The 12,388-nt window shown below is 45.4% G+C and overlaps 1 protein-coding gene across 2 annotated transcripts; it reads left to right on the forward strand.

The window, feature by feature from the left end:
* The first annotated feature begins 882 nt into the window (after positions 1 to 882).
* Positions 883 to 3,749, forward strand: LOC136480179 (scarecrow-like protein 30). Of its 2 annotated transcripts, none has more exons than XM_066477808.1 (2): positions 883 to 1,177; positions 1,263 to 3,749. In XM_066477808.1, the coding sequence occupies exon 2, from the start codon at positions 1,419 to 1,421 to the stop codon at positions 3,372 to 3,374; it is 1,956 nt and encodes a 651-aa protein (XP_066333905.1). In that variant the 5' UTR covers positions 883 to 1,177; positions 1,263 to 1,418; the 3' UTR covers positions 3,375 to 3,749. The 2 variants fall into 2 exon arrangements, with proteins under 2 accessions (XP_066333905.1, XP_066333909.1); XM_066477812.1 differs by having other exon boundaries at positions 1,282 to 3,749.
* The last annotated feature ends 8,639 nt before the right edge of the window (positions 3,750 to 12,388 follow it).

A 12,388-nucleotide genomic window follows, 5' to 3' on the forward strand; every position in this document is an offset into this window, starting at 1 on the left:
CTAAATGGGCAAGAATCCATACCCGACGGGTATAGCGGGTACGGGAACGTTCCCTGTTTACCCGTCCCCGTTACCCGTTGGGGAACCCGACTATTTGAGCTGTCATGCGAGTATTAGGCCCAAAGAAGCTCAACATAGATATTTTGGTCCAAATCTGAACAGTCATATATATAATTTGTGTATTCTAGGAACCCTCGTTCAATTTTTCCTTATCATCTCTGCCAGCAGCACAAGCATGCCTGTCTCACAAGCGCTCGTGCCCCTTGCTTCCTCAGTTTGGTCTCTCTACCACCTTTGCTCGTCCTCCTCGCAACCTCGCTCCTTCTCCTCGGCATCTCTGAGACTCCGACACTTATACCCGGGTGAAGAAGAAACGTCTCCGATTGCAAAGCTGCGACCCCAGGTGTCCTTGTTTATCGGGTATGCAGTACCCGTCGGGTATCTGTTACCCGACCGATACCCGACGGGTACGGGGATGGGCAAGAATCTATACCCGAGACAGTTAATGGGGATGGGGACGGGATGAATTCTCCGTAGCGGGGAAGAGAACGTTCCAGCGATACCCGACGGGTATATACCCGTTGCCATCCTTATATGTAACACGTGTATTAGTGTATTACAAAATTTTGGATTTTTCTTTCGACCACCACCAAAATTACCGAATTTCGTAAAATTTGGCCGAAATTTGGCCGAAATTTTGAACCCTGCCGCAGAGAATCCCGCGCCGTTCCCCACGCGTCACCGAGGTGCGGCCCCTGCTCCCGCTACCCTCCACCTCGACTACCAAACAGTGATCCGGTCGCTGATTCGCTGGTGCTGCAGTTTAGGGTAAACAAATCCCCCAGTTGATAAAGAGAGCCGCTGCCGCGGTCCTGGCCTAACTAGAGGGAGCTCTTTTGCTCTTGGACTCTTGGTCTCTTGCTGCCGCTGCTCCCCCAATCGGCGCCGCTTTCATCCTAGTTTCTTCAACGTTCCGCGCATCAGCATCCAAGACTTGGGATGGAGGGCACCGCGTCTTCTTAGCCGCGACTAGGGAAGCCGCGTCTTCTTGCCGTCTTCCCAGTCTTTGTGCAGGGTACGGACGGAGATCAGAGATCTTGGTGCAGACAAGTTCTTGTGCAGTCTTCGCAGATCTTGGTGCAGAGAAGTTCTGTTTGCTCTTCCATCGATTTGCAGGGTAAATATCGTCTCCCTTCTTAACATGGATATATGCTTGTCGGCGAAGTGCATGATATGCTGCTAATACATCGTTCCATCATCAGCTTTTCTTCCCATTTGTAGTTCTCTCTAGGCGGAATCCTTGTATTCTTGAGGAAAAAAAGAACAGAAAGGTAGCGTAGAGGTGAGATTTGTGAACCTGTAAGTGACTTGTGGAACTGGAGCGAAAGTCAGAAAAATCTTGTGGGAAGCTCCAAGGAATGATAATGGACCCTCGTCCTCGTGATAATCTCAACTTTGGTGCTCGATTGCCCACCCCAAATCCACCCACACCTCACATGATTAGCTTCTCCCTCCAACAGCCACAGCTTCAGTTCTTCCCTTCATATGGATTCCACAGCCACAACCACAACAACCCTCCTGTCAGCTCACATCCATCTCCACCCTCGGTCATGCCTGGCTGCACCACGCCAAGCCCGGCATCAACAACCACAACCGAGCCAGACAACGCCGAGGATTTCTCCGAGGCTGTTGCTGATGATGCAATCCTTGCTTACATCAACCAGTTCCTTCTTGAAGATGAGGATGAGGAGTCATATCCTGTTACCAGTGCGCCAGTGGAGGATTCAGCACTCCTCGCCGCTATCGAGAAACCATTCGTCGACATCCTCAAGTCTGCTAAGCCTATCACAGCACAGGCCTATGAAGTAAAATCTTGGATCACTGATGATTGCGATTCCATGGGAGGCGGAAGATTTCATGATGTGGTCACAAGTAGTCTGGACTCTACCCAATTGCCTCGTGAAATGGTTCAGGGAGATGTAGTTGGTGCTGTTCATAAGGGTCAGAAGAACCCACGTGACGATGACTTGGAGGTGGAGGGGAGGAAGAGCAAACAGTCCGCATTGTGTGATGAGGAGACTGTCCGAGAGATGTTTGACAAAGTGCTGTTATGTACCGATAAGAATTGTGCGTTCCACTCACCAATGCCAGCCGATGCACAAATCAGCGGGGGATATGTGAAAGGATCTGGAAATAGAAGAGGGCGAAGGAAGGGAAGATCCGGTGCTGGTGCAGAGCAGGAGCCAGTCGATCTCACAACCCTACTTATCCATTGTGCTCAGGCTGCGGCTATTGATGACCACAGAAACTCAAGTGAGTTGCTGAAACAGATTAGGAAGCATTCTTCTGCTACTGGAGATGCTGGCCAGAGATTGGCGCACTACTTTGCTGACGGGCTCGAGGCTCGCCTAGCTGGCACTGGTAGCAGCATCTACCGTTCACTTGCTGCAAAGAGAACTTCTACTGGTGATATGCTGAAAGCGTTCAATTTATATGTTAAAGCATGTCCATTTAGGATAATATCGCACTATGTTGCAAATATGACCATCTTAAATGCTACAAAGAGCGTGGCAAGGTTGCACATTATAGAATACGGGATAATGTATGGTTTCCAGTGGCCAATCCTCATGCAGCACCTCTCAAAGAGATCTGGCGGCCCCCCAATCCTTCGAATCACTGGTATAGACTTTCCCCTGTCAGGATTCCGCCCTGCAGAGCGTGTTGAGGCGACAGGGCGACGATTACATGAGTATGCCCGTATGTTCAATGTTCCATTTGAATATCAAGCCATTGCTGCCAAGTGGGATACTATCCAAGTTAAAGATCTCAATATAAAGAGCGATGAGTTCATTGTCGTTAACTGCCTTTACCGAATGAGGAACATGATGGACGAGACGGCGACAGATGACAGCCCGAGAACAAGGGTTTTGAACACAATCAGAAAGTTGAATCCCAATTTGTTCGTTCATGGGATTGTCAACGGTACTTACAATGCACCCTTCTTTGTGACACGGTTTAAGGAGGCTATGTTTTTTTTCTCTTCAATCTTTGATATGCTTGAAGCAAATGCCTCACGGATGGATGAACATAGGCTGCTGATAGAAAGAGAATTCTTTGGACGGGAAGCTGTTAATGTGATTGCTTGTGAGGGTACAGAGAGGATTGAAAGGCCAGAGACCTACAAACAATGGCAGATGAGAAATCTCAGGGCAGGCTTCCGGCAGCTACCTCTGGACAGAGAGATAATGAAGAGAGCAAGGTACAAGCTTAGCAAGACCTATCCGAGGGATTTCTTCGTGGACGAAGATAACAAGTGGATGCTACAAGGTTGGAAGGGTCGTGTCATATATGCTCTTTCAGCATGGAGTAGCTAGGCATGTAAATCCTAGTGAGCTTAGCTGACATCTTCCATTAATTTCTTGATTTTTCACCATTTCATTTTGTTGTATTATGATTACGTTAATGAATCTATCCCTCGTCTAGGAACCAAAATTTTCTAAGTTTGAATTGACTGCCATAAAAGATTTTTGTCTGTGTGCCTGACATATTTGCGTAATAGTGTAAGAGGTTTCTCTTTGTCCCTATATCATAGGATAGAAGACAATAGCACTTTTTTTCTTTTGGTATCATTTCATTGTTTGCTACCATCTCTTGAGTAAAAGATGTTGAGGCTCAGCTGATACCTTTTACAAATCTGTAAACTGTTTTTCCAATTAATCTTCTGTAATGTTATGTTGATGAATTTTGACCCTTCTCCGGGAGTAAAGATGTTAAAGTTCGATTTGACGATTTGACTGAAATGTGATAAAGGGAGTTGCTATATTTCTGTCGCCTGAAATATATGAACCATCTCAGACGACGTCCAGAGCCCTTGGATCTGCATCCAAGGGTCAGATCTGTTCTCTGTTGTTTTTCTGTAGCAGGCAACAAAACGGGTCCGCAAATGAACCCGTAAACCCAACCAAAGCTGCTACCGGGCCCGCCAAACCTTAACGGGTGCAAGATCCGATACCCGTTGAAAGCATCTAGGCCCCTAGTTGGATTTCGGTGATTAATGTCAATACAAGATTACTATGACTAACGTGTGTTTTGCAGAGGCAATTAAGTTAGGTCATGGTAATGAAGATTGATTGGGCAATTGAGGTTGTCATGCCCCTACGATGGAAATCGCTTCGGTTTTTCAAAGGATGGACGACAAGGTTAAGGATAACTAGTTCTAAGTGTCAATTGAAGTAGGAGAGACACTTAGAGTAGTTTAGGACTTTGTTTTTCCTTTGGCCGTACTATGAAGGGGGGTATGAACGGGTAGCTTGACCTAGTTAAGTCTAGTGAGTTAGGTGTGGTGCACACTTGTTTAAACTAGCTCTAGGTAGCTCCTATGAATGCCTAAGATCTTTTGGAGCAAACTTCATTCACATATGTTCGGAAGTTGGAAGTGAATGGAGGGTCAAACACTGACCGGACGCTGGCTCCGGTGCGACCGGATGCTGGCCGCAGGGTCCGGTCAGTTTATTTGACTGAGGTGAACAAGTCTGATGTGACCGAACGCTGGAAGGTCATGTGATCGGACGCTGAGGACCAGCGTCCGGTCGACTCCAGTAAGGGTCCAGACTTGGGAAAGAGTGACCGGACGCGTCCGGTCAGTACTGACCGGACCCTGAGGGTTCAGCGTCCGGTCGAGTCCAGTAAGGTTCCAGTAAGGGTTTTATGCGACCGGACGCGTCCGGTCAGTGCTGACCGGACCCTGCCAGCGTCCGGTCGACTCTTTAATACTGGTTCGCGGGTTGAACTGACCGGAGCGTCCGGTCATCACGATCGGAGCGTCCGGTCGTCCCGCAGAAGCTCATAACGGTTCGTTTTTCAGGAAGGCTTATAAATAGAAGGTCCACTCGTGAGTGGAGTATCTTTTGCTCATTCTAACAGCTGAGAAACACGTTTGTGAGTGCCAAGAAGAGCAAGGTCCTAGTGAGGTGTTTGTGATTTGAGAATCCAAGAGAGTAGCCTCACTAGCAAATCAAGAGTAGCAAAGTGTGCATCCATCTTCTCATTAGGCTTCGCGTGGTCAAGTGAGAGTTCGTGCTTGTTACTCTTGGTAATCGCCATCACCTAGACGGCTTGGTGGTGATTGGGAGTTTGGTGTTCACCCGGCGGAGCTTGTGGGTGACCCAACTCAAGTTGTGAGCGGCTTTGGGTGATTCGCCGCGATGGAGTGTCGAAGAATCAACCCGTAGAGAGCACTTGATCCTTGCGAGGATCAAGGGGGAGCTACACCCTTGCGCGGGTGCTCCAACGAGGACTAGTGGGGAGTGGCGACTCTCCGATATCTCGGCAAAACATCGTCGCGTTCCTTTCTCTCTCTATTTACGTTGGGCACTTACTTTGAGTATTTACTTTGAGCAAATTCAATACTTGTTTTACATCCATAGAATTGCTTGCTAGAGTAAGTTTGGAACATTGATTGCGAGGTTGTTGTGCATTAGTTTGATATAAACACTTTTTAGGCACAAGGGGTTAATTGGGCTATCCGTACGATTTGATTATTGCAAGAAAATTTAGAATTAGCCCAATTCACCCCCCCCTCTTGGGCATCTTGATCCTTTCAATTGGTATCAGAGCCTCGTGTTCACGTTTTTAAGCTTAATCGCTTAGAGCAAGATGTCTCACGGGGATGGACCTCCTCCTATCTTTGAGGGAGATGATTTTCCATATTGGAAAATCCGCATGGAGGCATACTTAGAAGCTCTAGATGTTGGAATTCTTAGAGCCGTCTCTCAAGGGTTCCCCGCACCTAGGAATGCCGCACAACTTCAAGGCGATGAAGTGAATTATGAGAAATGGAATGCAAAGGCTCGCAACACCATTTTTAGAGGCCTTTGCAAAGAGGTGTTCAGTCGTGTAAGGAACCACAAAGACGCCCATGCTCTATGGTCGGACGTTTGTGCGCTCCATGAGGGAACCAAGAGTGAACGTGAGGAACGCTATCATCTTGTGATTAAAAAGCTAAATTCTTTTGAGATGTTTCCCAAAGAAAGTGCTAATGAGATGTATTCTCGATTAAATATTCTTGTAGAGGAAGTCAATGGGCTTGGACTTACTCAAATGTCACCATCCGATGTTGTGAGAAAAATCTTGAGTGTCCTCCCCATTGATAAATATGGACACATTGTGACCGTGCTACATCAAGGTGATCTTTCCGCCGCTACACCGACACAAATCTTGGGAAAGATCAATGCTCATGAGATGTACATGCACATCACACCACAAGATGGCTCATCCTCTACAAAGAAGAAAGAGAAAGACTTAGCATTCAAAGCTAGCCAAGACAAGGGCAAAGCAAGACTTGAGTATGAGAGCTCAAGTGATGAAGATGATGAAGAAAGCCTTGCCCTCATGGTGAAAAAGACCACCAAGATGCTAAAAAGGCTAAACAAGAGTGGCATCAAGTTCGACGGCAAGAAGAAGAAGTTCTTCACAAGCTCAAGAAGAAAGCCAATCTCCGAGATGGATTGCTACAATTGTGGCGAACTTGGCCACCTAGCTCATCAATGCACAAAGCCCAAGAAAGACAAGTTCAAGAACAAGAGCAAGAAAGATGATTCAAGTGATGAAGATGAAAAGAAAAAGAACAAGCCTTACAAGAAGAGAGATGGCAAAAAGAGGGACTTCTACAAGAAGAAGAAGAGTGGCAAGGCCTACATTGTCGGTGATTGGCTCACGGACATTGATTCATCAAGTGGATCATTCGATGATGATAGTGACGATGAAAAGGTGGCCGCCATTGCTATTGATCTTGCATCTTCACCTCCACCATCGCCATCATCCTCTACACACCTATGCCTTATGGCCAAAGGTGAACGCAAGGTAACTAAGAGTGATGATAGTAGTGATGATGAACATGCTAGTGATGATGATAGTGATAGCGATGATGATGACTCACCTACATATGATGATCTTGTCAAAATACTAAGAAAATATACTAAGATCATTAGAAAGAGTAGAGCTACAAATGAAAAACTTGATGCTAAAAATGATTCACTCTTAACCAAGTGTGACACATTAGAAAAGGCTAATGATGAGCTCAAAGAAACAAATGATTCTATATCATCCAAACTCAAGGAGCTCAAATCTTCTAAGAAAGAGCTTAAAGATAAAAATGATAAACTTGAGTGGGTGCACAATGAGCTTGTCACTAGTCACCATAAGCTAAAAGATGAATATACAACTCTAAAGATCAATTATGATACCCTTATTATTGCACAAAAATTCTTACCAAATGAGCCACATGATGCTACTAACCATGTTGTTAAGATTGATATAGCTACCTCATGTGATGATTTAATTGATGAAAGCATTGAGCATGGATCTAGTAGCAAGGGCAAGCAAGTGGTTGAGTGCAATAACTATGATGAGTTTGTCAAGCTCAAGAGTGACAATGAGAAGCTCATGAAAGATCTTGAAGAGATGAAAAGTCACAACACCATTGTGCTAGAAACTCTTGATCATGACAAAAAGGTGATCCTTGAGAATGAAAAGCTAAAAGAAGAAATCAAGAAACTCAAGGAGGAGAAGAACAATGATATTCTCAAGGAAGAGAATAAGAAGCTCAAGATGGAGAAAGAGCATCTCAAGGTGGGATTGAGCAAGTTTGCTAGAGGCAAGCATCTCCAAAGTGAGCTACTCATGAATACCGTCATGAAGATGGATAGAAGTGGCATTGGATATATGGCAAGTGTAGAGAAGAAGAAGGCTCAAGCTCGACACCAACAATCAAAGCCAAAGCCAAAGCCAAAGAGATGTTTTGAGTGTGGACAAGAAGGTCACTTTGCTCATGAGTGTCAAACTCTACCACCACAACCCTTGCCCAAGCATGCTAGACCCTTTGCTTTCAATGCTCACTACATGCTTAGAAAAGATTCGAGTGGAAAGATGAAAGTCATGTTCTTAGGTCCCCCCAACAAGAGTAGGCCTAAGAAAATTTGGGTGGCTAAGTCACTTGTTGAGAAGGTGAAGGGCCCTCAACAAGCTTGGATCCCTAAAGCTTGAATCTCTTGTGTGTAGGTGAACTACAAGACCGATGGAAGTCATTGGGTTATTGATAGTGGTTGCACTCAACATATGACCGGTGATCCTCGTATGTTCACCTCACTAGATGAAGAGGTAGATGGTCAAGAGAAAATAACATTTGGAGATAACTCAAAGGGCAAGGTCAAAGGATTGAGCAAAGTGGCAATATCAAATGATCATTCCATCTCCAATGTGCTCTATGTTGCTTCATTGAGCTTCAACTTGCTATCCGTTGGGCAATTGTGTGATCTTGGCTTTCAATGTTTATTCACCGAGAAGGAGGTTGTTGTATCCAAGGTAGATGACAAGCAAGTGATATTCAATGGATTTAGATACAACAACTTATATCTAGTTGACTTCAACTCCGAAGATACAAACTTGAAGACTTGCCTATTCACCAAAACAACACTTGGGTGGCTATGGCATAGAAGACTTGCTCATGTTGGGATGAGCTCACTCAAGAAGCTTATGAAGAATGATTTGGTGAGAGGGTTGAAGGATGTGAAGTTTGAGAAGGACAAGCTTTGTAGTGCATGTCAAGCCGGCAAGCAAGTTGCAAACACTCATCCAACCAAAGCTTTCATGTCAACCACAAGAGTGCTAGAACTCCAACATATGGATTTATTTAGACCAACAACATACAAGAGTTTGGGAGGAAATCTCTATTGTCTTGTGATTGTGGATGACTATTCAAGATATACATGGGTGTTCTTCCTTCATGACAAGTCCAAAGTTGCATCTTGTTTCAAGAAGTTTGCCAAGAGAGCTCAAAATGAATTTGAAGTGAAGCTCAAGAAGATAAGAAGTGACAATGGCAAAGAGTTTGACAACACAAACATAGAAGCTTATTGTGATGAAGTTGGAATCAAATATGAAGTCTCCGCAACCTATACTCCTCAACAAAATGGTGTAGTTGAGAGGAAGAACCGGACTTTGATCACTCTTGCAAGGACAATGCTAGATGAGTACAACACCCCCGAAGCTCTATGGGCGGAAGCAATCAACACCGCATGTTATGTATCCAACCGCCTATTTCTTCAAAAGTTCCTTGTCAAGACTCCATATAAGTTGCTCAATGGGAAGAAGCCGGGCGTCTCCTTCTTTAGGGTGTTTGGTTGCAAGTGCTACATCTACAAGAAGCGGCAACATCTAGGGAAGTTTCAAAGGCGTTGTGATATAGGTTTTCTTGTTGGTTACACATTGAAGTCCAAAGCATATAGAGTATTTAATCATGCCACCGGCTTGGTTGAAGAAACATATGATGTGGAATTTGATGAATCTAACGGCTCCCAAGGAGCACATGAGAATCTTGATGATGTAGGTGATGAACCATTGAGGGAGGCCATGAAGAATATCCCAGTGGGAGACATCAAGCCAAAAGATGATGAAGATGATGTACAAGTCATTAACCAACCTTCTTCATCAAATGTACCACAAGATGGTGAAAAAGATGGGAGAGTACAAAATGAAGATACTCATATCTCCCATGAGCAAATGGTGGTACAAGCATAAGATGTTGATGCTCCACAACCTCCTCCTCAAGTGGTCAATAGAAGAAATACACCTCTCCTACAAGACCATCCACAAGATCTCATCATAGGGAGTCCAACAAAGGGGTTTGGATTCTTGAAGAGCGACCAAAAGGTGCAAGAGTCATTGGAACAAAGTGGGTGTTCCGCAACAAGCAAGATGATCAAGGTGTTGTTGTGAGGAACAAGGCAAGACTAGTAGCAAAGGGGTTCTCTCAAGTTGAAGGTTTAGATTTTGGAGAAACCTTTGCACCGGTTGCAAGATTAGAAGCCATCCGTATCCTTCTTGCATATGCATCACATCATGAAATGAAACTATATCAAATGGATGTGAAAAGTGCATTCTTAAATGGCTTTATTAATGAACTAGTCTATGTTGATCAACCTCCCGGGTTTAAAGACCCTAGATATCCTAATCATGTTTATAGGTTGTCCAAGGCACTATATGGGCTTAAGCAAGCCCCAAGAGCTTGGTATGAGCGCCTTCGGGATTTTCTTATTGAGAAGGGCTTCACCATTGGGAAGGTCGACACCACACTATTCACCAAGAAGCTTGATGGGCATATCTTCATTTGTCAAGTATATGTTGATGATATCATCTTTGGATCATCAAATGAAGACTCATGCAAAGAATTTGATGAATTGATATCTAAGGAGTTCGAGATGTCAATGATTGGTGAGCTTACATTCTTTCTTGGTTTTCAAGTCAAGCAAATGAAAGAAGGCATCTTCATCTCTCAAGAGAAATACACAAAAGATCTTCTCAAGAGATTCAAGATGGATGAATGTAAGCCAATCAAGACCCCAATGCCTACCAATGGACATCTCGACCTAGATGAGGGAGGTAACTCGGTTGATCAAACTCTCTACCGTTCTATGATTGGTAGCTTGTTATATTTAACCGCATCTAGGCCCGACATCATGTTTAGTGTGTGTATGTGTGCTAGATTTCAAGCTAGTCCTAAGGAAACATATTTAATTGCCGTAAAAAGAATCCTTAGGTATCTTAAGCACACACCAAGCATTGGCCTTTGGTATCCCAAAGGAGATTTATTTGTATTAATTGGCTATTCCGATTCGGACTACGCCGGATGCAAAGTTGATAGAAAGAGCACATCCGGAGGGTGCCATCTGCTTGGTAGATCACTTGTGTCTTGGTCCTCCAAGAAACAAAATAGTGTGGCTTTGTCCACCGCCGAAGCGGAATACATTGCCGTGGGTGCTTGTTGTGCACAAATATTGTATATGAAACAAACTTTACTAAACTATGGAGTAGTTCTAGAGAAAGTACCTCTTTTGTGCGACAATGAAAGCGCGGTAAAACTTGCAAATAATCCGGTTCAACACTCTCGCACCAAGCATATAGATATCCGCCATCACTTTCTAAGAGATCATGTAGCTAAAAATGATATATCACTAGAAGGTGTAAGATCCGAAGATCAATTAGCGGATATCTTCACTAAACCGCTAGATGAGGCTACATTTTGTAGATTGCGGAATGAGCTCAATGTACTTGATTTTAGTAACTTCACTAAAAATTGAGCTTGTGTTGTCCTTTGCATTCATTGTAATATACAACATGTTTAATTTGTGGCAATGCATATAGGGCTTGTCTAACATGGTTAAGATAACCGCCGAAAAGCGTGTGAAGAAGCTTAACCTTGGATCAAACTTGACAAGCAACTAGATTTACTTACAAGTATTACATATGCATGAATGTTGTTTTGTCGTTTTGTTCCATTTGCCCTCTTGTTGCCTATTTTCTTAAAAAGAATTATAGCCTAAGGCAAAATATTTTGAAAAATATGAGGGTTTGAGAGAGGTCACTCACATCAGTCCCAATTGGTGTTTATTTGGATCTTATTCAAGTTGGGACTTGATTGGGAACAGGTAGCGCGAAGGAATGTTGAAGGATTGCTGGAAAAGGTGCACCGGACGCTGCACCGGACGCTGCTGTCCAGCGTCCGGTCAGTTCACAGGAGGTGAACTGCTGTTGAAGGAGTGACCGGACGCTGCGTCTGTGCGTCCGGTCAGGAAGGGTTCAGCGTCCGGTCGATCGAAGGATGATCAAGTTGTACTGACCGGACCCTGCCTGCGTCCGGTCATGGACCACCGGACGCGTCCGGTCGCGATTTCAGAGGATTTGGACCTCTCTGGAATCGACCGGACGCTGGGTGGTAGCGTCCGGTCGCTACCACCGGAGCGTCCGGTTAGTGGATCTCGCGCGACTTCAGGTCTCTTTTCCCCGTTTCCTTTTCTGTCACGAGTTGGGGGATTATTTATCCGGACCTTCGTTTCTACTTCCCTCACCTAACCAGCGCCGCCGTGACCTAGCCCAAGCCACCGCCGCAGCCTAGCCGCGCGCCACTTGCTCCGGTCACCTCGCGCCCGCGCCGTCATGCCCCTGCCTAGCCGCACCGCCACAGCCTCCCCGAGCCCGCAGCCGAGCCTCGCGCCCCGGCCTCGTGCGCCACCGAGCCCCGCGCCAGCTCATCTCGGAGCACCGCCGTCCCGCACGCCACCACGCCTGCTCAGCATCTCGCCGGCCTCCTCGCGCCCAAGCTCCGCCGGTCAATCGTTGCCAAGGCTGCCGGTCTTCGCCAAGTGCTCTTGCCCTTTCCTCCCATTGATTGGTATGGCAAGTTTTGTGTTTCAATCTTGATCTCCAATTGTGACCTAGATCAAATTCTAAACGCACTGATTCCCCATTGCATTCAGGGCATTTGACCTAACCCTAGCCCGGTTCCGAGGATCCCCCGCGTGATATCTTATCTCTTCTCGGATCGCTGATCGTC

Source organism: Miscanthus floridulus, chromosome 1 (assembly GCF_019320115.1).
Source record: "Miscanthus floridulus cultivar M001 chromosome 1, ASM1932011v1, whole genome shotgun sequence".
Lineage (NCBI taxonomy): Eukaryota > Viridiplantae > Streptophyta > Magnoliopsida > Poales > Poaceae > Miscanthus > Miscanthus floridulus.

Bases quoted from the DNA above. Each gene is read 5' to 3' on its own strand.
- LOC136480179 (XM_066477808.1), top strand. From the start codon at position 1,419: ATGATAATGGACCCTCGTCCTCGTGATAATCTCAACTTTGGTGCTCGA.